Source organism: Phycodurus eques, chromosome 9 (genome assembly GCF_024500275.1).
Source record: "Phycodurus eques isolate BA_2022a chromosome 9, UOR_Pequ_1.1, whole genome shotgun sequence".
Taxonomy (NCBI): Eukaryota; Metazoa; Chordata; class Actinopteri; order Syngnathiformes; family Syngnathidae; genus Phycodurus; species Phycodurus eques.
Genome location: NC_084533.1, coordinates 9,848,612 through 9,872,837, shown reverse-complemented (window position 1 = coordinate 9,872,837; position 24,226 = coordinate 9,848,612). Strand labels below are relative to the sequence as shown.

At 41.8% G+C, this 24,226-nt stretch overlaps 2 protein-coding genes and 1 long non-coding RNA gene across 10 annotated transcripts in view; 1 reads left to right on the top strand and 2 right to left on the bottom strand.

Moving 5' to 3' along the window:
• Window positions 1-17,918, bottom strand: part of med12 (mediator complex subunit 12) — a 68,947-nt gene extending 51,029 nt beyond the window's left edge. For 7 of the 8 annotated variants that reach the window (XM_061686730.1, XM_061686731.1, XM_061686736.1 and 4 more), the window contains exons 1-15: window positions 16,560-16,757; window positions 15,484-15,679; window positions 9,220-9,324; window positions 8,938-9,129; window positions 7,317-7,476; window positions 7,060-7,235; window positions 5,578-5,688; window positions 5,051-5,326; window positions 3,979-4,125; window positions 3,761-3,860; window positions 3,517-3,653; window positions 3,303-3,434; window positions 1,637-1,763; window positions 1,237-1,526; window positions 148-321 (exon numbers count right to left, since the gene is read on the bottom strand). In XM_061686730.1, coding sequence (XP_061542714.1) covers window positions 148-321; window positions 1,237-1,526; window positions 1,637-1,763; window positions 3,303-3,434; window positions 3,517-3,653; window positions 3,761-3,860; window positions 3,979-4,125; window positions 5,051-5,326; window positions 5,578-5,688; window positions 7,060-7,235; window positions 7,317-7,476; window positions 8,938-9,129; window positions 9,220-9,324; window positions 15,484-15,582 — 2,226 coding nt within the window. In that variant the 5' untranslated portion in view covers window positions 15,583-15,679; window positions 16,560-16,757. Of the gene's footprint in view, window positions 1-147; window positions 322-1,236; window positions 1,527-1,636; window positions 1,764-3,302; window positions 3,435-3,516; window positions 3,654-3,760; window positions 3,861-3,978; window positions 4,126-5,050; window positions 5,327-5,577; window positions 5,689-7,059; window positions 7,236-7,316; window positions 7,477-8,937; window positions 9,130-9,219; window positions 9,325-15,483; window positions 15,680-16,559; window positions 16,758-17,903 lie in introns of those variants that run through there. The other variant, XM_061686729.1, reaches the window with a different exon arrangement.
• Window positions 17,919-17,995: 77 nt separating this feature from the next.
• LOC133407802 (uncharacterized) lies at window positions 17,996-22,129 on the top strand. Its single transcript, XR_009769213.1, has 3 exons — window positions 17,996-18,098; window positions 19,151-19,308; window positions 20,185-22,129. It is a non-coding gene; the product is annotated as an uncharacterized LOC133407802 (long non-coding RNA).
• A 230-nt stretch (window positions 22,130-22,359) lies between these two features.
• wu:fb13g09 (ATP-binding cassette sub-family C member 5) overlaps window positions 22,360-24,226 on the bottom strand; it is a 59,793-nt gene continuing 57,926 nt past the window's right edge. The window contains exon 29 of the mRNA XM_061686343.1: window positions 22,360-23,299. Coding sequence (XP_061542327.1) covers window positions 23,207-23,299 — 93 coding nt within the window. The 3' untranslated portion in view covers window positions 22,360-23,206. The remainder of the gene's footprint in view (window positions 23,300-24,226) is intronic.

The following is a 24,226-nucleotide window of genomic DNA, read 5'->3' as shown; positions in this document are numbered from 1 at the left end:
TTTCCCAATACAGCTGTGGCTCTACTTTGGCCCAAAAATATAAATAAAAAAAATACACACACTGAGCACATAAATATATTCGCATACTAGATTTTTTTTTTTTTTTTAACAGGAAAGGAAGATGAGAAGAGATGCTTTTCTTCTCACCTGAGGAATGGGGAAGTGGGTGGCGTACTGAATGTGCCGGGGCTGCTCGTACAGCTGGGGGAAGGCCGGGTCCATGCTTTTGTCCTTGCAGGTGTTCTTGACGTCCTGCTCGGGTGCGGACTTTTCTGGGGAGGGGCTGCCCTTGGACTCGCAGTGCATCGAAGGAGAGAACATCTGAAAGGTGGATAGTGATGAAACATGCAAACTCCCCACAGGGAGGTCAGATTTGAACCCGGGACCTCAGAACTGTGAGGCAGATGTGCTAACCAGTTGCCCACGGTTCCGCCGCAGTGACATTATTGCTATTGCTTGCTACTGTTTCAGCATTCACACATTTTTATTCTACACCAAAAAATTGTATTATTATTTCACTGTTTTTCATCAGTTACCACATTCCACCTTCAACATATTCCAAAAATTCACACGAAGTGTGCTTGTATTTTTCTCATTCAAATATTACCCATATTTCCAACAATTCCACATTTTACAAGCAAAAATTTCCCATTCATTCCCAATGAGACATTCAACAAAATGGTTCTACATAATTCCCATTCCACATTCAAAACTTTTTCAAAACATTCCAAATTTTTCACCCACATTTCACATTTTTCCACATTAAAATACCCACATTTCCCACATTCCGCCATACTCTCCCTTATTCCTTCTTGCATTCTCATTCACCCGTGTTGTATAGAAAAATTTCTCTTGCAATCAGTACAAAATTGATCTTGCAATCAGTACGAGGACTGTTTATTTTCCAAAATCAATGGCACGTTGTATATGAATTTCTCCGTATAAGCTTGCCAAAACTCAGCAGGTGTCGGAGTTTTTTAGATCCACAAGGCGAGGAGTTGTCTGCTGGTTGTTTGGAACTTGGCATCTCGAAAACTAAAATGGCGTGTCGCCTGCCGGGCCGATCAAAAGCTGTCAGCCAATCACAAGCCACGCTACGTACATGCCAAAAGTGATATCCACTCGCCTGGTCACTGGAACATTTTCGACTTAGCTAGAACGGCGGAACACACGACAACTGTCTGTAACAAAATACGGAGAAATCGGAACACTTGGCATCTTTTGTAACCGGCATACCTCGTCAAAATTGGCACTTGAGTTGTGGTCGATTTCCATAGACTCTGACAGGCCGGTGTCCTCCATCTTTATGCTGCTGCCTGCGTCTTGATCCTTGCGGTCCGACTCGTCCGAGGGCTCATCACTGGGGGATCGTGGGCGTGGCAGGTGGCCGTCGGAGGACAGGTCTCCACGGGAGATGAGCGTGCACATGTAGATGTTGTGCGAGAAAACGTCATGGCGGATGAGCTCGCAGAAGAGCAGCACCAGGTTGGAGAACTCCACTCGCTCGTTCTCGTTGCCAGGCTCCGCTGGAGAGGACAAAAATTAGTTATGAATCATTTAAAACGAGCCTCTCCCCTGTGTTAAAACCTCTCTTGTACATGTACTCGGGGTGATGAAATAAAAGGTAGAAACTCACTCAGCGTAGGGGCCTGAGTATCCAGGAACTGAAGCAGAACATCCTGAAAGACTGGAAGCGTGGCGGCGGAAAGGGAGCCCGATGACACCGAGCCCTTCTCATCCACCACCTCAGACTCTCCGCAACGCTAACACACACACACACACACACACACACACACACACACACACACACACACACACACACACACACACACACACACACACACACACACACAGAAACCAGGCTTATCTATTCATCCATTCTCTATTCAGGATCACGACAGAGATGGCAGCATATCTCACAGGACTTAGGACAAAAGGCAGACTGCCTAGTCTGATTGCCTGTCAATCACAAGTGTGCAATTGAGTACTGACCACTAGTCCTCTGGTCATCTGGGATAGGCCCCAGTTCAGCAGTGACCCTGAATAGGATAAGTGCTAAAAAGAATTTATGTTTATCTGCTTTAGACTTATTATTATTATTATTATTTTTAAATGATACGAAAGTGTGGCACGGTGGATGACTGGTTAGAGTGTCAGCCTCACAGTTCTGAGGAGCGGGGTTCAATCCCCGACCCCGCCTGTATGGAGTTTGCATGTTCTCCCCGTGCCTGCGTCGGTTTTCTCCGGGCACTCCGGTTTCCTCCCACATTCCAAAAACATGCATAAATTGGAGACTCTAAATTGCCCATAGGTGTGACTGTGAGTGTGAATGGTTGGTCGTTTGTATGTGCCCTGCGATTGGCTGGCAACCAGTTCAGGGTGTACCCCGCCTCCTGCCCGATGATAGGTGAGATAGGCTCCAGCAGGCCCGCGACCCTAGTGAGGAGAAGCGGCTCAGAAAATGGATGGATGGATGGATGATACAAAAGTCTGAATTCTCTTCCATGTACGGTCTCATAACATTGCGCTTTTTCCTCATATTTTGACGAACCTGTTTCCTCGCAAAAATGTTCCCCCTCGTTTCTTACTTACGCATCAAAACTAAGAAATTCTCTCAAACTAAAAACGACCTTTCACAATATTGTGACTATACTCTTAAAATTACTATTTTTGAAGTTTTAAAACTACTGACTTTTCCCTTGCTATTCTGACTTGTCCTCAAAAAATGGTTAACTTATTCTCTGAAACTTATTTCAAGCAATACTGCCATTTTCTTCTGATTAAAATTTTTAATATTATGCATCTTACTATTCTTCTGACTATTCTTGTAAAAGTATACAAATACTGTCATTTCTCATAAAATTACAACTTTTATTCAAGCAAATTGTATTCAGAATAAAATCAGTATAACACAAACTGTAAAAGCGATTACAACTCAAACCTCATAAATGCATAAATATTTTTATTAATGAAAAAAGCTACTTTTTTCCTCACTATATGAAGTTCTTTTTTAACTTCTATAACTACAATATTTTTATGGAAACAACTTTTTTTTCATAAAACTACATTTTCATAATTTCCGACGTTTTTCTCAGAACACTGACTTTTGCTTGGCCAATATCTTCTCATTCGTCAATGAAAGTCATGACTAAAAACACACGTATGCAAACACTAAATTTCATGTAAAAATGAACACTATTTTAATTGCACTGCCATGATAGTGACATGCTTAAGATTACTTCAGGAATATAACTGTGGTAAAAACTGGCCAATTCTATAAGGAGTTGCTGGCAGGGGCTTACTTCTGCTTCTATTTCTGCCTGTCGTTTCTCCAGCAGTTTGGCCACCACCATGGCTCTATGTCTACCTGACCGCTTGCAGCACACAGCCCATTCACAAAGCAGGGTCACCACTGCATCGTCGTCCGGCGACATCTGCACAGAAGCACACTCATAATCCACCATGCTCAGCTCTGCCATTTTTATTTATTTATTTTATGTTTAAGACCTCAAGTACCTCATGACCATCCTTGCTCTGGCCTGAGCCAAATATTCTGTTGTACAAGGAGTCCAGCGAGTTGTTAAAGTCGGACTTTTCGAAGCTGTGGTTGTCCAAAACCTCCAGGGTGTGCAGCACCCTCCCAATAGTGAACCCTGACCACAGATTGAAGACATTCTCAAACAACAGTCCAGTGCTCTTAAACACAAACCTCATGCTGTGCATAGATATCAGAGGAAGACAATGGGGCCGTTTTCCCAACCTGCAGTGGTCTCCTGGCACTTGTCAAACGACCAGCGAAACTCCACCGCCTGGCCTCGCTCCTTAACTTGCTCCTCAATTTCTCTCAGCTTTACACGGACCTATGGTGGGCAGTGGAAAAACATTCTCTTATACTTTCATTAATATACATTTGAGGAGGAAAATAAACTAGCTTCCTGAACTTTGGAGTTATGTATTTTCTATAGCAGATTAAAGTACCTGCTGTGTGAAGGCAGTGTTTCCCCCTGGCATTGGTAAGCTGGAGGGGGCAATGGGCAGGAGGTCCAGTGGGGAGCCAGTCTTGTTTCTGCTGTCTGTTAGAGAGTAATGCCACACCAGAGCACTGGGGCAACATAACATTATACTCTGAGGGAGGACAACAACACAACAATTAGTGAGCAAAGAAGTAAGAAGGAATATATTAAGGCCATACTGGGAAGAATAAAACATTATATCACATTGCTCATACTGGTGGTAACATGCCAAAACAGTGACTGTTTCATTTCTCATCTTAACACAGGTATAGCACTTTATTTTTGTAAAATGTCATTGTTTTTCATGTAATATTAGGCCTTTTCCCCCCTTTACAAAATTATGATTCTCGTTTTTTCTTAAAAAAAAAAAAAGAAAAACCTTCTGTTAGGTGTGTATTCTTGAAAATGAGAACTTTCTTTCGTAACAAGACTTTTTCGCCATTAAATTTTGATTTCCTCCATGTAATATAACATTACTTTATTGAAATAAAATCTCAAACTCTTTGTACTTTTTTGCTCAAAATAAAAATTTTTGCTTGTAATGTAATGATTTATTTTATAAAATAGAAAAAAAAAAAACTCAAAATTACTACTTTTTCGTCATATAATTACAACTTTTCCCTTGTAATAGTATGACTATACTCTCGTAAAAATTACAAACTGTCTCTTGGAAATTATACCTTCTTGTTTGTAATATAACTTATAGAAAATTACAACTTTATTTATATCAGATTTATGACATTGTTGTAAAACTCTCTCCTATTAAGACAACTTTTTAAACAATATATATGCTTTTTACTTTTAACATGTAAAATTGTAACCTTTTTCCACATACTATTAAAACTTTATTCTCGTAAAGTATTTCAACGCCATTATTGTCAAATTACACAAATTGTTTAAAGAATTATGATTTTATTTTATTTTCGTAACACTGACTTTACTCATAGTCTTTCATTTTTTTTCTACTTCAGCACATACACAACAAATCAAAGTCAGAGTGAAAGGATAAGCTCCTTGATGGCGGCCGAGTGTCGCACCTGCAACATGCAGCTGAGGCCAAAAACCAAAGGCCGGTGCTGGGGGCAAATATAGAAGTCTGTGAATGGCGTCTGGGGCTGGTTCCCTCCAGCCGGCTGGGAGGTCGGCGTCGGGGGCAGTACATTGCCTTGTGGCGTCAAAATACCATGCGCCGGGTGCCCGCCGCCCGTGCTGGAGCCCAGGCTGCCGTCGCTGAGCAACAAGTTAAGGCGCCGCGTGCAAAAGTAAGCCAGCCTGCGTGACAAGTAGGCCGACTGTACAAATTCCCCCGAGTACTGTGGGAGGGGAAGCGATGCACAGGGTTTCACACACATAACTGCACACTGACTTATGACATAAGGTTTGAAAGAACAAAATTAAAGGCTCGCTGATCGATAAAAGGTACACAGCTGCTAAGTGACAACCTCTTGACAGCCTGTCACCTCACACTGATACGAAAGTGTGTGGGTGTGTTGTGCGTGCGTGTTCTGTGTGCAAGACTCAAGAAGTGAAATTGGGCTGTCAATGAAAGGTGAGAAAGGTCTACCTGCAGCAAAAGCGGCAGGAGGAGTCTCAGGAGCTCATCCTCGCCGGGTCTGACCTTCTCGAAACACTCCAGCACCCACGTTAGGAACTCGTGTCTGTCCAGCATTCCGTCCTGAACACATGAATCGATACATTCTTTGAAAACTAATTGACGGTTTTGTTTAGCGTCCTTCTGCTGTCCACTATCAACTTGTCAACCACAAACAAATGAAATCAAGGTGCCCACAATTTAGCCCAAATGTTTTTTCATTTTGCTGGCCCTCCCTTATCAAAGCTGTGCATTCAGAAATAGAAGACAATTTAGATCAATTTAGGTAACAATTGAGGTGACTAATTTCACCCACCGCACACGGCGGTGCGCACACGGCGACTCTGCCGCCGCCTCCTCAAGCCAAAAACACATGATTAGGAGCTAGTAGACATCACGCTGTAAACGTCATTATGAAGTAGTAAAGTTGACGAGTCTGTACAACACCTAGCATCCGGAGAAATCTCATGCAGGCACAGGGAGAACATGCAAACTCCACACAGGAGAAGGCCAGAGTCATATTTCGAAAGCCGAACCTTAGAATTGTGAGGCACACATGCTGAATACTTGTCCTCCATGCTTCCCTTTAGGTAAAATCATTAAAACAAAATGTTGGGGTCACTGGCAGAGGTTTACTCAAGTAACATTTTGGAAAAACTGTACTTGTCACAGTTTTAATGAAGCCTACATTTTATTTCAACTTAAGTATTTATGCTAAAAAGAAACTGTACTTTTACACTACTGCCTTACTGGCATAAATAGAGGAACAAAGATACATAATTTCTTGTAAATGAATAGTTAGTAAAATTTGATAATTTTAGGGACTCAAATCCTGCAGTGCCAGACCTGTCCCCCTACTTAAACCAGTATATGTCCAGGCCCGTCTGAAGTTTGCTAGAGAGCATTTGGATGATCCAGAAGAGGATTGGGAGAATGTCATATGGTCAGATGCAACCAAAATAGAACTTTTCGGATAAACTCAACTTGTCGTGTTTGGAGGAGAAAGAATGCGGAGTTGCATCCAAAGAACACCATACCTACTGTGAAGCATGGGGGTGGAAACATCATGCTTTGGAGCAGTTTTTCTGCAAAGGGACCAGGACGACTGATCCGTGTAAAGAAAAGAATGAATGGGTCCATGTAATGTGAAATTTTGAGTGAAAACCTCCTTCCCTCAGCTAGGGCATTGAAGAGTCACTGAGTACTTTCTTACGCAAGTAATTATTTGGCGGACTACTTTTTACTTTTACTTGAGTCATATTATTCTAAAGTAACAGTACTCTTACTTCAGTACAATATTTGGCTACTCTACTCACCTCTGGTCACTTGTCTCTTTTGTTGGGAAGGTGGTAAACTACTATTTTATCAACCATGATTCCTTCGCAAAACATTTCATCCAAATTGAAGGACACAGTTTTTGGCACCATGAACACCATCAAAGTAGGTTCCGCTAACCTGAAACATGAACATGGCCAGTTTCTCATTGTACTCCCACTGCTTGGTGGCCATTTCCACATCAGCAGGAGTGGCTGGGAGCGGCGAGCTACAGCCTTGACTGGGGAACTGTCGGTAGAACTCGGCCACCTTCTGGAGCTGCTCCCACAGGTACTTCGTAATGATCTGGGTCCATTCTATAAATACATATTTGAATGTCAAAGAAATAATCATATTGTGTGAAGACAAATGGGGAAGAGCTGATGCCCGTTTCTTACCTATACAAGGATCAATCACGTGCCTCTTCTTGACTTTAGTTTCTGTGATGGCTGCATGATAAGCGCACGTCATCTTGATCATCCATGCTGAGCGCATGACAGGGACCAAGAATTTTGCCAAGTACCCAAAAACCTCCTCCTTCTTGCTGAAAATTGGCACCTGCGACAAGGACTTTTATTAGTACAAAATAAGGAAATGGCAACATGAAAAAGAGAGAAAAACGCCACGCTGTGTTGAAGGGTCTACTGACTGAAATGTCACATTTCTTTACAGACACGGTGCTCCAATTAATCACGGGAGGCGTCATCCATGTGAATAAATTAACACTGCAAACCCCACAAAGATGCCTCCTTTTCCCCCAAGAAAAAGATAACAGGTGGTACCCCCTGTGGGGCTTAAATTACATTTACCAGGAGTGATACCACTATTTGTTACATGCAGAGCAGACATGGAATCTGGAAAGCTGACAAAGGATGCCATGGAAGGAACTGTGGAAGGAGCCAAAACATGCCATCTGGAGAAAGCACCCTTCAAACCTGAGACTACTGGGGCAGTTTGCTCATGAAGAGAGGGCCAAAATACCTGCTAAGAAGTGCAGGTCTCATTGAAAGTTACAAAAATTGTTTAATTGGTTGTGCAAATGAACATTAAGTTAAGGGTATCATAAGGGTATAATTTTTGTCCAGGCCTGTTTCATGAGGTATTTTTAAATAATTCTGTTGGACAATTCCAAAGCAATATTTGATTTTCATTGGTTAATTTTCATAAAAGTTATTTATTATTACTTTTGTCAGATTAAAGTTATTTCTGTGACCACTGTGGGTTTTTCTTTCATTAACAGAGGGGTAACTAAAACTTAATAAGGCTATGTTCACAATGCAGGTTAAGGCCTCCAACCATCTGCAGTTGTCAAAATAAAGGCCCTGAGTCATGACACATATCTATCAAAGCATTTAATAGCCATATTTTACCAAACGAACTTTTTCTCAAATTTGGGATGTAATATTGGCTCTGTGGTGCCTCAGAAAAGATGTGAAATATGAATTAAAATCTTTCACGCATTCCTGAGTAATAGAAGATTTTTCAGAGAGGCCTGAAATTAGGTCATTCGAATTTCTCGAGATAATCTACATCACTACCAAAGATCTCCGCCTACGTCTCGGCTCCCGAGCCAGTGCTGTCAACATAACACAAATGTGTGCTATCACAAATGGGCCTCCTACATGGAGGCAATCAATCAGAAGAAAAGGGACGGTCTTAGCCAAATATGGACAAAGCAGATACACAACTGGGTCAAACAGAAGTAGCTGTCAGAGGGGCATTTATGGACACTCATATGACAAAAACAAGGTGTTTCTTTTAAATGGAATTGACACTTTTATACTAAGTCGCTGTTAGAAAGTCACTCTATTGAAGTCTAATTAGTCAAAATATGGGACCTTTAAATGACTTTATTGTCCAGACGTTACTCCTGCCCAATCAGGAACAATGGAGGAGAACTGAACGCCAAAGGCAATAGATGAAGCTAGCAAATTAAGTCATTCTAATAATGCTGCCTGTCAAATCAATAGTAATCAGTCCCTTAAGAATTCTAGACACCTCCATTTGCAGTCTACTTACCTTTTTGGCCAGCTGCGTGAGTGGTTTTGTGCCAGCTAAATCAGTGAACCAGTTATTGACCAAGCTCTGCGACCTGGCAGTGACCAGCCAGAAATTATCCTTCTGGTTGACTTGCGGTTTACGCTTGCCTGTGTCGGGAAAGGTGTTGTAACGCAGCTTTTCGGCGATGATGCTGCTGAAGTTGGAACTGATCTGGAAAATAAGACAAAATGTCAAGTAGTAACGGTAATTAAGTGTGCGGAGAAGCATGATAGATTTAAAAAAATAATAATAATAAATCACCTTGGAGGGGTTGAAGTTGACATTTTTTGCACTGCCGTGTTCATCACCAGACACAGCTGGCTGGTTATTGAATCCTTGTTTCACATTCAATGCAGTCAGCTCATCCTGGGGGTCAGGGGGACAAATGAGACTGTTCAAAAGTGGATTGTTTCAATTTAAAGGGGGTATATTAAGGAAAATGTACTTTTTAAATGTATTTTAGATAAAAATCCTCCACACAAGCAGTCTTCAAATCTTGAAGGTTCTGTGGGCTTCTTTTATGAACCTTGAGTTTCAGTTCTTTCCATAGACTTTCAAATCGGATTGAAGTCAGGTGATTGGCTGGGCCATTCTAGCAGCTTTATTTTTGTTCTTTGACACCAATTGAGAGTTTCCTTGGCAGTATGTTTTGGATCGTTATCCTGCTAAAATGTCCACCCTCGTTTCATTTTCATCATCCTCATAGATGGCAGCAGATTTTTGTCAAGAATGTCTCGGTACATTTTCCCATTCATCCTTCCTTCAATAACGTTAGGTTTACCAGTACCATTTGCTGAAAAGCAGCCTCACACCATCATGTTCCCACCTCCAAACTTCACTGTTGGTATGGTGTTTTTAGGGTGATGTGCAGTGCCATTATTCCTCCAAACGTGGTGTGCATTATGGCATCCAAAGAGTTCAATTTTGCTCTCATCAGACCAAACTATATTCTCCCAGTATTTAACTGGCTTGTCTAAATGTTGTTCAGCAGACTTAAAAAAAGTTTTGACATGTTTTTTTTTCTCTCAATACTTATGGCTTGCTGATATTTCAGTTTTTCGTTTTTAATCAGAAAAAAAACTAATTGTTAAAATTTTTGCAGTCAATAACAGAATCATCTTTATTTGCCAGTGCCGTGTGTACATTAATGAGGGGGAAAATGAACTTAAATTATTTTAGCAAATGGCTACAATATAACAAAGAGTGAAAATTTTTAGGGGGTCTGAATACTTTCCGTACCCACTGTATATACTGTGTGTGTACATACACAGGGGGGGCATATATAGTCAGTGGTGCTCATGCGCACTGAAACTCATAAAAGAGCACTGTATTTGAGTGTATCAGCATGCATTTGTGCACCAAGCATTTTTTCAGGAGTGGGGGGCCCAACCAGTAGACGGGGTCCCGAGTAGTGTTGTCGTTCGGGAGCGACTCATTCAGTCGAATAAACCTTTGACATAAGTGGACTGTTTGGTCTTTTGACCAGTGTAACTCGAGTGGCCAATTTTAGGACTCGGGACTTTCTTGGCTAAAACTTATGAAACACATGACGTGCGCGCCGTAAAACTGGCAACCCTGCCACCACACCACTATGAGACAAGGGCTGAGCCACCTCATTGAGCAAGTATCACGGAAGGAACTACAACCCCAATTCCAATGACATTGTGTTAAACAAATAAAAACAAAATACAATGATTTTCAAATCATGTTCAACCTATATTTAATTGAATACACTACAAAGACAAGATATTTAATGTTCAAACTGATAAACTTTGTTTTTAGCAAATAATCATTAACTTAGAATTTTATGGCTGCAACACGTTCCAAGAAAGCTGGGACAGGTGGCAAAAAAGACTGAGAAAGTTGAGGAATGCTCATCAAACACCTGTTTGGAACATCCCACTGGTGAACAGGTGGGTGCCATGATTGGGTATAAAAAGGAGCTTCCCTGAATTGCTCAGTCATTCACAAGCAAAGATGGGGTGAGGTTCACCTCTTTGTGAACAAGTGTGTGAGAAAATAGTCAACAGTTTAAGGACAATGTTCCTCAACATACAATGGCAAGGAATTTGGGGATTTTGTCATCTACGGTCCATATCATCATCAGAAGGTTCAGAGAATCTGGAGAAATCACTGCATGTAAGCGGCAAGGCCGACAATCTACATTGAATGCCCCTGACCTTCGATCCCTCATACGGCACTGCATCAAAAACAGACTGTGTAAAGGATATCACCACATGGGCTCAGGAACACTTCAGAAAACCAATGTCTGTAAATACAGTTCAGCGCGACATCCGTAAGTGCAACTTGAAACTCTACTATGCAAACCAAAAGCCATTTATCAACAACACTCAGAAACGCCGCCGCCTTCTCTGGACCCAAGCTCATCTAAGATGGACTAATGCAAAGTGGAAAAGTGTTCTGTGGTCCGACGAGTCCACATTTCAAATTGTTTTTGGAAATTGTGGACGTCGTGTCCTCCGGGCCAAAGAGGAAAAGAACCATCTGGACTGTAATGCACGCAAAGTTCAAAATCCAGCATGTGTATGGGGCTGTGTTAGTGCCAATGACATGGGTAACTTACACATCTGTGAAGGCACCATTAATGCTGAAAGGTACATACAGGTTTTGGAGAAACATATGCTACCATCCAAGCAACGTCTTTTTCATGGACACTCCTGCTTATTTCAGCATGACAATGCCAAACCACATTCTGCACGTGTTACAAAAGCGTGGCTTCGTAGTAGAACAGTGCGGGTACTAGACTGGCCTGCCTGCAGTCCAGACCTGTCTCCCATTGAAAATGTGTGGCACATTATGAGGGGTAAAATACGACAACGGAGACCCCGGACTGTTGAACAACTGAAGCTGTACATCAAGCTAGAATGGGAATCTTGAATTCTTCAACCTACGAAGCTTCAACAATTAGTGTCCTCAGTTCCCAAACGTTTATTGAATGTTGTTAAAAGAAAAGGTGATGTAACACAATGGTAAACATGACCCTGTCCCAACTTTTTGGGAATGTGTTGCAGCCATAAAATTCTAAGTTAATTATTATTTGCTAAAAACAATAAGGTTTATCAGTTTGAACATTGAATATATTGTCTTTGAAAGTGTATTCAATTAAATATAGGTTGAACTTGATTTGCAAATCATTGTATTCTGCTTTTATTTATGTTTAACACAACATCCCAACTTCATTGGAATTGCGGTTGTACAACGATTATTACATTTGGATTCATGAATGATCTTTTTGATTAAATCGGGAAAAAGACAGGAACAACATGCTAGGTTTGCAGCTCAACGATAGAAGACAACATCAACCAGGTATATGTTCATCTGTTAGATGTAGGTAAGCAAGCTAGGTTAGTTACACAGTAGTTTAGCTCACCGATACACATACATGATCAAACATTTACTAAACCTCAAGTAATCCATGCATTTAATTGAGAAGACAATGACGTGATAGACAATGCGGAGAGGGGAATCTGGAAACTATAGGTACCATTAAAAAACAATCGGGATTTTTGCATAGACTCCACCTTGAGTGGCTGTCCTCATTGTTGGACGTCCGCCATGTTGGATGTGGCATGTCCACTTATAAACTAAGTAAATGGACTGAACGTCATAAAAGGGACAAGCTATAATGTGCACAAAGTTAATACCTCTCATTCACCTATTTATGTCCAAAATAATATATTTAGGAAACAGACGACAAAAACATCATGTTTGTAGCTTTAAAACCTGATGATTACATGTTTACTCCAGAAGATACAGTATATGACAATATTTATTATCACAGTAACAACGCTAGATTCATTGGTAGCTGTAAACACTAATGCAAAAGTTAGAAAAAAATAAATAGTAATAATAATAGTGGAGTATGTATAAATTTAAAATCCTACTCAAATTATATTTGATTTTTAGGTGCGCAAATGTACTGGAATCATCATGAAAAGATGTCTGATAATGCTAGTCTCGTGTAAATCAATTAAAATTTTATTTTAGACGTATAACTACTTCAAGTTCATCCATTGAGGCCAGTGGGTCGGGAAAATGAGTCGTATCTGATTCTCATTTGAGAACCAGACACATTTTTATGTGCACCCCTGCCCACATCTCAATCTATGGAGACAATTTCCGGTAATCCATATTAACTTTCCATCTCCGTATATAAAAAACAAACACACACTCTGTATGTAGGCCTATATCAGAGAATTCCATGTGAATTGATTGTCAGCTTGTCTGAAGACATCTTTGAGACATCTTCCTGATGAGAGCGTAAGCAATATTTTCTCCCGGGTCCCGCAGTCAATGCGACTGATCGGTCTCTCAACCAGTGAGAGAGGCCCCTTAATGTCCATAAAATCCAAAATATTGGGGTGACCGTTATATGATATTGTCAGAGCTTGAAGTGGGCATTGGTAGAGATGGCCATATAAATTTTGGTGACAATTAATTGCGGTTTTGTAACATGAAGCTACGTTAAGGTTTTTCTTTATAGTGAGCATATAAAGGAGTCACCAAAAGGTCTCCAATGAAAACGAACATGTTCAAATTCACTGCAACTCTCTGGCTAGCCCCCAGGAGACTCCAGGAGATGTCACAGAAACATCTCCGCAACCTGCAGAGACTCGAGTCGCCATCAGGTCGCCAACTTGTCTCCAGGCCAGTAAAATAGTCCCTTTACCGGCGACCAGTCCTGGAGGTATCTTGCCTCAAATGGGATAGGCGCCATCTTATTCATGCATGCATGGGTCCCTTCAGTTAGTGGTAAATTGAGTGCCCCTCAAAACTAGCATATCTATGGCTAGGTTACCAAAACCACACTTCAGATGAGCACCCATAGAGATTGGATAGCATTATTACTCATGGAGGTAAACTTTCATCACCAGGGCACAAAATTACACTTGTCCATTTGTGTGGTGGTGTGGAGCATGACATCACCAAACAAATATCCATCCATTGCCACACTGGCAACGTAGTCAACATTATTATAACATAATCAGAAGCAAATGCTGGTAAAACTAGGGCTGCAACGAACAATTATATTAATAATTGATTTATCTGTAATTTTTTTTTATAAATCAATGAATCGGATGAAAAAAATTCCATCACTTTATTAAAAAAAACAGGACATTACTTCAAATTGACAGTGCGATCAAATTCAGCTCCTGCTTTGGTCCGTAACATGTCAGAAAAATAGTTAAATGTTTTATCATTCTTTTCCAAAGTAAAAGCAGATATTTGCAAATCAAATATTTTGATTAAACACGAAGAATATCAGTCTGCTTTCATGGACTACAGAAATCTGAGAATATTTTCTGTTGAGAGGCTGAAATTCCGAGGAAGTGGACAATTTTATGTTAAAAAAGTCTCGAAACGATTAATCAATTATTAAATTATTGATTTGATAATTGATTAGTTGTCGATTAATCGATTAATTTTTGCACCTCTAGGTAACTCTGTTAAATAATGCTAATATGAGCCAACACTGCAGCTTTGGGGTTCGTTCAAAAAAAGCACTCCGTGGGCGCTCCGCTACACTCAGGAGTGTTCGGAAGGCAGCACTCTGGCCACTTTGACTGGGGAGACAGAGTGGCAGAACGACAGGCAAAATGATCATGAACGCTGTTCAAGCAAGATGTCAGGGTTGTGGGCTGATGGGAAATTGTACAGATCTTCGTAAATTAAAAGAAAAGGAGCATGCTCTGAGTCTCAGAACACTGCCAAGTCGTTGACTGAGAAACTCAGTGTTGCGTGAACAACCATACTGTTTCATAACAGTGGGGAAGAAGTGCTGATTGACTGATGACCAGTCCAGGGTGTACCCTGCCTCAGATGGGATAGGCTTTAGCTTTCCTGCGAACCTAAAAAGGATAAGCAGTCTGGAAAATCGATGGATGAATATGTGCTTTAAGTTCGTTGCTAGATTTGGTGTCACTCTGAAAGTAGCGAGTGAATATTAGAATTATAAGGAATATGTTGCACCACTGTCCTCGGATTAACATCCAATCCACTTGCCATTCGCATCAACAGATAACCTGAGATTAAGAATAGACCAGGAGCTATTAAGAAAGTCCCCAAGATAGGCAGAGCAGACGTTCATGAAGTAAATTAGTTAAAACACACGCTTGGCTGCGCATAGTTAGCCAACTAATAAGCCGATGTTTAACTTTTAAACCCCCTCCACTAAACGCAAAGCAAATCATTAGCCAAGCAATAACGTAAATCCCCTACATCCCAACAAACAAACAAACAAAAACCGCATAGCGTTTGTGCTAAACTAGTGGAAGTGCGGTGTTTTAACAAGTCCGTTATAGCAGCTGTCGGGCAAGCTCGGGAAGTGACAACTCTCGTGCGGTGATGTTCATTGTTATTGCCCAGGCCCGAGTCGTCTCTGGAGGGGGCTAGCTCAAGCAGGCTAGCGCTGCTAACTATGCTTAGCCATGCAGCTAACACACAGCCGCTTCGACCAAAACGTCCCGTGTCCACTTCAACGCAACGGGTGGAAAATGATCTGACCTCCTTCTGCTTGGGATCTTGTGGATACACGTCCGGAGGCCCCAGCCGGGGCCGCTTTAACGGCCGGTGTTCGTAGCTGAGGATTCCGAAGGCAGCCATCACCCAGCGGCATCACAGCCAATGCTTTGCTTGCTTTCCTCCTGCTGCCAGTCTGAACCCAGCTCCGAGAACCACCAACACTTCCGGCGAATTGCGGCTGTTTCAAAGTAAAAGATGCATGTGAGCGCGAATGCTTGTTTGTTTCAATGTGCCCTGCGATTGGCTGGCGACCAGTTCAGGGTCCTCGGTCAGCTGGGATGAAGCGACATATTTCTGCATATTTCCGTTAGTACAGTATTTGAATTTTATTTTATTGCATTTGCAGAATATGGGCAAGAAAGCAGGATTTAAAGGGCTCGCTTATGGAAAATGGTGTTCTTACCTCAGCGGCACCAAATGGTCACGTGGTGTCGCGGTTGGCACAAACCCAATGGAAATCAATCGCCCACTACGAGTTATCGGGTTAGTCACGCTAATTAAAAAATGCGAGTGTCGTGTTGCGTTATGGGCTGTGCACACAGATTGTCAACGGGGGATTCTTAGAGCTTTGACGGCATCCCAACCACACACGAAGCTCATTGGAAGCTATCTATCTCATTGAAACTATCCATCTCATTGGAAGCTTCCGTGAAGCCACATTACGTGACACAAGTGGAAGCATCGACCATCTTTGCTTTCGGCACTTCACTTTGTAATAACTTGTTTTGCAATATAATATTATGATTTCAGATATGTTCATATTTAATTATATTTGGCACAAACAAACAAACAAGAGATCAATCTCACATTAGGTAATAACGTGCATCTCACTCAAATACTTGATGCCTCCATTACTTTTGGTGATAATTTACCTCTTAAGTAGGCCTACTATCGTATACAAATTACAAATGAATATGAGCCTTATAATATGCAAATGCACGTCAAGTATGGAGATGTTTCGCCGTCTGAACATTTTGAACACACTTATTCATCGAGACTTGTAGACTTTCATGAATTTTTTTTGTGTATGCGGAAATTATAAGTTGTCGATCAAATACCTGTATATGCCCTCAGTCAGGCCAGGTGGACAAATTTGTGCATAACTTCGTATTTAAGGCAAATCCTGGGTCCCGCCGTTGTACAGAAGCTTTGTTGCATAGCTCTGCTTTGCATCGGCTAGCCCAAACTTGCAAACTGCGTGAAAAAGCCACAAAAACGAGGTTTCTTCGCCAATATTAATGGAGGCGAATGGGACTTCTACCAACCAGCGTTAATGCGCCAGAATTACGTCACAGTGACGTATCGCGAACACTCCCGTTGTGTGTCCTATACGACACGCCCATTTGAGCTGCGTGCCTACAGCGACGCTAAAGCTAGGAGGGGCAAAATCGTCAGCGCATTCCATGTGTATGGATGACAAGAAAACCATAAAACCAAGGATGCCGGTACGTTGTGCTGCATATGGTTGCATAAAACGCCATACAATTGCGTCGAGGGAAATGGGAATTACCTCTCACAGGGTTAAAAAAAATATTTGTATGGGGATATTTTTTTTTTTTTTCCAAATGGTAAGTATTGATAACACACACTTTGGCGTGGACAAAAAGTAAACCTAATGAAATGGGGTTGAGAAATCAGCAAGTTTCGACTTAATTTCAATGTCAGTGCATGGCCTTTGATGGGAACGTCGACCCTCCCAACATGGCTGCTACAGCGTGCTGGCACATGTCGTCTTCATATCTTTGGTCCTACAGTGATGCCTTGACTCACGAGTGCCCAATTCGTTTAGTTATGTATTTATTTATTTTTTTCGTTACGAGCGATTACATTTTCTGCTTAGTGTTGCAAGCAAAAAAGTTGACGTGCAAGTTAGCTGCAGACACTCCGCTGGAAGCATAGGCCTCCTTCAGGCACATATTTTAGATAGGATCGGGCCCGAGTTTTAGCTGTTTACCACTGTAAACTTTCCACTGCTGTGGCCTTGAATTTCGCTCTCTATACACCCTAAGCTTGCTCAAACTAGGAAAAAAAAGAGTTAAGAGCGTTGAGTCACACACGGGAAAAATGCTGAGACATTGTGTCACACCCTTGTGAGGCCTTAACCAAGACAGGATAAAAGGAAGACATAAACTCAGTGGCAGCAGACACTCTCCAGCCGCCGTTCAGAGTCTGTCTTCTTCTGGCATTAAACATCCGTAACTGAGAAAATACAGTCTTCAGGTAGTTAATGTTAGGATAGCAGACATTAAAGGTCAGAGGACAAAGATGTTATGCGGTCAATTAAAATTCAGATTTGCATTGTTTATATGTAACACATGCACGTCACTTCCAGCAAGTTGTCAACTATAGTTTAGCTAGAAATGAGGTTTTTATTACACGTACTGAGCACTCCCCGAACATACCTGAAACTCAAGACACGGGTGTGGTTACTCTGTGCACCGCAAGGGCTACCGGAAGTGACGTTGCAATTGCGCGCTACACTCTGTACGCAATGACAAGCAACACGTCGGAGGATTTCAACGTACAGGAACACCCAATTGAACTTGGCATCGTCAAATCGTAAATGTTTGAGCCGATCAGGAGTTCGGAACAGACTGGTATGTTTGTGCATCCCGTGAATCCATAATTTATTTGCATTCTCACTTGTCCATAGAAACATAGTCATGGGGTCAGACAGTTGACGGGGGGAAAAAAAGCACGTCTTTTTATACATTCATGACTAGAAATAATGGCACCCCAGGGGTGCCAATATTTTTGAGCATGACTATACGGATTTTATATATATATATATATATATATATATATATATATATATGTTTCTGTTGGCTTGTCATATAGGCAAAACTACAAACGGCAGTCCTGAAAAGTACTGCGTGGGTCTTTTTTTCCCCCCCTACTGCCCAGTGCATAATGAGCATAATAGAGTCGTAGGTATAGACAAGGAAATCCTCACCTCTTGGCCGCGCCCCTTCGCAGCTGCACCGTGGCGGCTGCGAGATTGAGCTCTTTTGCTGGCGGTTGAGGTCCCGACGGCCGTAGGAAAAATAGTTGGCACCGTAGCTGGTTTCAGCCTCTGCCTAACTACACCCGTGTATCCAATGCTTTCTGCTAAGTCTTTCTCAAAAGACGCCGGTTTGAAGTGATCAGCACAGCGTTTGGAATGCTTGCTAGGCACATGTAGCTGACCACGTTTCTTCCCCTGTTGATTGACTTTTCCTATCCACTGCTCACGTCTTGCTTATTTCACTTGGAAAGCCAAAGAAACTCTTGCCACTCCCTTAACCATTCGTACAAGCAAATGCCACACAATAAACCACAGTGAAATCGCTAAATCATACGACAACAAATATACAATATACTCCCTCTAGCCACTCGTGTCTTGTCCAGGTGTTCCTCGTTGTCTCGTCAATTTGTGTGTCTAGAGTTCCCTGGTTTCTTTCAGTCCTTGTCGGTTCATTGTCAGTGTCGCATGTCAAAGTCGTATCACTATTCATGTCTGGTTTTCTTTGTTCCCGAGTGTTTCTTTGTGACTTTTAATTTCGATGTTTGGACTTTTGTTGATTTAGCGTAACCACCTTGATTTACTTTTTTTTGAGGAAATTAAAACTTTTATTTTTTTATTATTATTATTATTTTTTTTACATTACAGCACTCCTGCCTTGCCTCCCTGCTTCCCTGCGCTTGGGTCCTCCACGTTTTTCCTTGCCTTCAAAAACCCAAACCATGACAGAATGAACCGACCCGAACAGGACCAAGCGGCGTCACCCTGCACGCCCTCAGCCTGCCAACCATACCTACTCCCCTACAGTAAGCCCTATCGTTCTGTCTTCTCTGTCCCTTTCACCAGTGTCCCCCACTTGTCCTAGCTATTCACCACGCTCTACCATTTTTACCTCCAGATGTTTTTTTAGAATCAGATTTTTCTGATTGTGAAAATGGCCCCGCTTTAGTTAACCTCCTGTCTGATTCTGACTCTGACACTGATTTAGATTTTTCTGATTCCTTCCCTAGTTTTTCCCCATCCTAGTAAGTTTTTGTCACGTTTTCCATTTTCACGTCCCCTTTCCCTCTGTATAAGAAGCGTGTCGGCAGGAAATGCTCCCAGTCAGTCAAGCGGAGTGCTCATCACACAACAACATTGATAGATTTTGAAACTCTGTGCACACATAAGGCGCGCCGCATTATAAGGCGCCCCGTCCATTTTGGAGAAAATTTAAGACTTTTAAGTGCGTCTTATGGTCATGAAAATACGGTAATCTTTCCACCAGTGCCCACACCTTGTGCACTCTGCCCCTCTCGTTTCCTGTGCTCCCAAACCTCAATGGCGGCAGAGTGGTACTGTCATGGTCCGTGTTTTGGTTTGGGTTGTGTTTGGTTTTGTTTCATGTTTTTCCTGTGTCCCATGTTTTTCATGTCTTGTGCGCTCATTTAGTTATTGTGCCGACCTGTTCTCGTCAACCTTCTACCTTGTGTCGACCAATCAGCTCCCTCCAGCCACTCTTCTTGTCCAGGTGTTCCTCGTTGTCTCGTCAATGTGTGTGTATTTAGTTCCCTGGTTTCTTTCAGTCCTTGTCGCTTCATTGTTAGTCACTGTCAGTGTCACATGTCGAAGTCGTCAGTTATATCACTAGTTATTTCTCGTTTTCTTTGTTCCCTTGTCTTTCTTTGTTACTTTTTATTTAGATGTTTGGACTTTTGTTGAGGTCTCGTGGATGACGCAGTCTACATCGGACTGCACTTCATCCTGGAACACTTTGATGGCACAGGGACCTATGCGAGCATCCTTTTCGTGGACTTAAGCTCTGCATTCAACTCCGTTATCCTCAAACTCTTCTAGCTCAGCATCTCGCCTGCCATCTGCTAGCGGATCTACAGCTTCCTAAGTGGCAGGACACAGCAAGTGAGGCTACTACCTCATCCACACGCACCATGAGCGCTGGGAGCCCCTCCCCCAGGATGTGTCCTCTCTGCTGCTTTTCTTTCTACACGAACGACTGCACCTCAATGCACCTGGCTGTCAAAGTTACAGGAGTACAGTCATCGGCCTCATCAAAGACGGTGACGAGTCTGCGTATTGACAGGAAGCTTGGAGCTGAACACGCTCAAGATGGTAGAGAAGATCGTGGACCTCAGGAAACATCCTTCCCCATGCCTATCACGCTGACCAACTGCCCTGTGTCAACTGTCGAGACCTTCAAGTACCTGGGAATTACAGTCTGTCAGGCCTTAAAGTAGGAGACCAACATCAACTCCATCCTCAAAAAGGCCCAGCAGAGGATGTACTTCCTGCGGCTTTTGAGGAAGCACAGCCTGTCACAGGAGCTGTTGAGGCAGTTTTAAACAGGAGTCATTGATTCGGTTCTGTGTTCACCCAGAGTCTGGTTTGATGGTGCCTCAAAGGTCAAAATCCGATGGCAATGGACAGTCAAGTCTCCTGAAAAACCGAACGGTACCGACCTTACCCACTCTTGAGGAAGTGCATGCTGCCAGAACTAAGACAAGGGCATGTAAAATCCTCTTGGACCCTCCACATCCAAGTCACCACTTATTCCAGCTCCTTCCCTCAGGTAGGCTCTATCGAACATCCATCCAGTCTCTCCACTGCTTATCCTCACTAGGGTCGCGGGCGTGCTGGAGCCTATCCCAGCTATTTTCGGGCAGGAGGCGGGATACACCCTAACTGCTTGCCAGCCAATCGCAGGGCACGTATAAACAACCATTCATACCTATGGATAATTTAGAGTCAATTAACCTATCATGGATGTTTTTGGGATGTGGGAGGAAACCGAAGTACCTGGAGAAAACCTATGCAGGCACGCGGAGAACGTGCACACTCGACAGAGGCGAGGCTGGATTTGTACCCGGGTCCTCAGAACTGTGAGCCAGATGTACTTACCAGTCATTCACCGTTCCGCCCGCTATCAAACAATGCAAACTAAAACTAGCAGACATTCCATCAACCTCTTAAACAGTTGACTTACAATTTCATTTACTGGCTGCCAAATTTGCACATCTCTGTTGGAACAATTCTACATTATTCATGCACTCACTGTTTTATCACGCTGCACTATTTGCATACTGTTGTTGATTACTACGTGTTTGAGAACTTTGCACCAGCATCACTGTACCAGATCATTGCATTATTCCTCACTTTAAATTGCTCTAAATTGCTTGAGGACTGCATCATTTGCACAATGCCATTATATCAGCGTCACCACACCGGTGGTACACTTTCATTGCTCAATGACTCTCCATACTCATGTTTTTTATGTCCTAAATGTACAGTATATTTTGTCATAGTGGTTGTCATACTAGAGTGGCTCCAACGACCGGAGACAAATTCCTTGTGTGTCTAAAATACTTGGCCTATAAAGCTGATTCTAATTCTGATAATTTATGTGCTGGGCCTCCATAAGTTGAAGCAAGCTGCCGACCACCGAGCCATATGGAAGTGTCTGCATGAGTCAGGGAACCAACTAAAATGAGCTGATTTCAGCAAGACAAGAAAGTGTAGTTATATATAATTCTTGATCCATGTAACATTTGTGGCTGCATCAGAGTGGGTACCACCTGTGGCTGAGCTAGAAACCCAAATTATGTAAAAATAAACAAATAAATACTTTCAATTGTGGGCCCAGAATCTATCATCTATGAAAGTTTAACTTTTTGAATGGAATTATGGAAATAAATAAACTTTTCCATGATATACATATTTTTTGGAAAGGGTCTGTACTTATTTTCACTTTAGGGACTTTAAAGTCTTTTGCAAAAATATATCTACAGGCTGTATCTGCACCAAGAAGCTATTTCAGTATACTATGTACTGGAAATAAAAAAATAAAAATCAATCAGATACGGTGACACTAATACAATAAAACTTTTATTGGCAAATAAAACAAAATAATTCCTCTTAACTCAACCCTTTACAAAAAGTACACATTCGAAGTTTAAACTCTGTGTACAAAAGGCAATCTGGAAAATGCAGCAATGCAATAAAAAACATCGTGATTGTTTCGCGCAATCATACAGTATAAGGCAGACGACTACAATCCTCAGTTTTTGTGAAGATGCGTATTGACTTAGCAACAGATACACGCACTGTGCTGACCGTGGTCTTGAAAACAATAGGTGCATGATTGGAATGCCAGCATCTAGATTAAGAGGATCATTTTCAGCATAACAGTACCGACATGCAGTGTTTAACGACATGGCTAATTGTAACGTTTGCACAGCTCTAGGCACATTATTAAAACAGCTAAGAAAAACCTTGTACATGACTTAAGTGCCTCATAAACATGTTTCCTTAATATATAATTTCCCTCTAACTAAAATAAAACAATCATTATTGACATCATTATCTTTGAAGGTAACTTCCTACACTGTGACGAGAACTAAGTAGCGGTCCTCTTGGAGGCAGAGGAACGAAAAGAAACGCGTCGACATGACTACCGTAAAGTGCTGTAAACAGAGTTCTCGCTCTGCTTCATTTGCAGTGTATTATTTGGCTTGTAGGTGCCATGGAACTAAAGCCATCCTTTGTACGGTGAGATGGTGTCCAAAGAAACATGGTCCCAGGATCTTTGGTTTTGGTCATCATTGTCACATTGTCATTGCTATCGTAACAACCTACTGTATGTATATATTTTTTTAACCCCACTACAGGGTTATTTTGTTGTATTTTTCTTTGTGCATAGCATGCGTATTTTCATGTGCTTTGGTTTTCGGATGCTGCTATCATTGCGCTGAATCTGGAGTTTTCATTTGAAAGCAAGACGATAGGATGGTCAAACTCCACAATCTAGGAAAAAAGAGATTAAAAAAAAAAAAATCATCAGAACCACAAACAATTCAATCAACTCACTGTATAAAGCAGTGATTCCAAATCACTGTGCCGCGGCACATTAGGGTGCCATGGAAAATTATGAAATTTCTAGTGGAAGAGCATTTAATTGTTCTGCCTATCACTGTACGTCGCTGGCATAGATACAATAGATGAACATCCATCCATTTTCTGTTCCGCTTATCCTCACTAGGGTCGCAGGTATGTTGGAACGTATCGCAGCTATCTTTGTGCGAGAGGCGGGGAAAACACTGAACTGGTCGCCAGCCAATCGCAGGGCACACCTACGGACAATTTAGAGTCTTCAATAAACCTACCGTGTATGTTTTTGGAATATGGGAGGAAACCGGAGTACCCGGAGAAAACCCATGCAGGCATGGGGAGAACATGCAAACTCCACACAGGCGAGGCCGGATTTGAACCCGGGTCCTTAGAACTGTGAGGCGGCTGTGCTAACCAGTCGCCCACTGTGCCGCCTGGAGATAAGTATTTTATCTTTTCTTATCTTATTATTCATATTTCCCATGTCTCTGGACTTATTGGGCTAGTTTGGGACCTTGGGTATTGTATTTTGTGCCATATCGTGTAAATCTGCATTAGTATGACAAATAATGTCATTGAATCCCTGAATAAAAAAATAACAGTGCTTTTTTTTTTTTTTTTTTTTTTCTTTTTTCTTTGTGTAGATTTTCAGTCAACCAAATTCTGGTAATCGGCAAAGGTTGAATTGCATCAACTGGGCTGTTTGTTGAGTTTGTTCTTGTTTTCAGAGAATGTTCAAATATGACTTAACCACGCTACAGTATTAAGCTAACGATACACATTATATTGCCAAAAGTACTCGCTCACCCATCCAAATAATCGTAATAAGGTATTCCAATTACT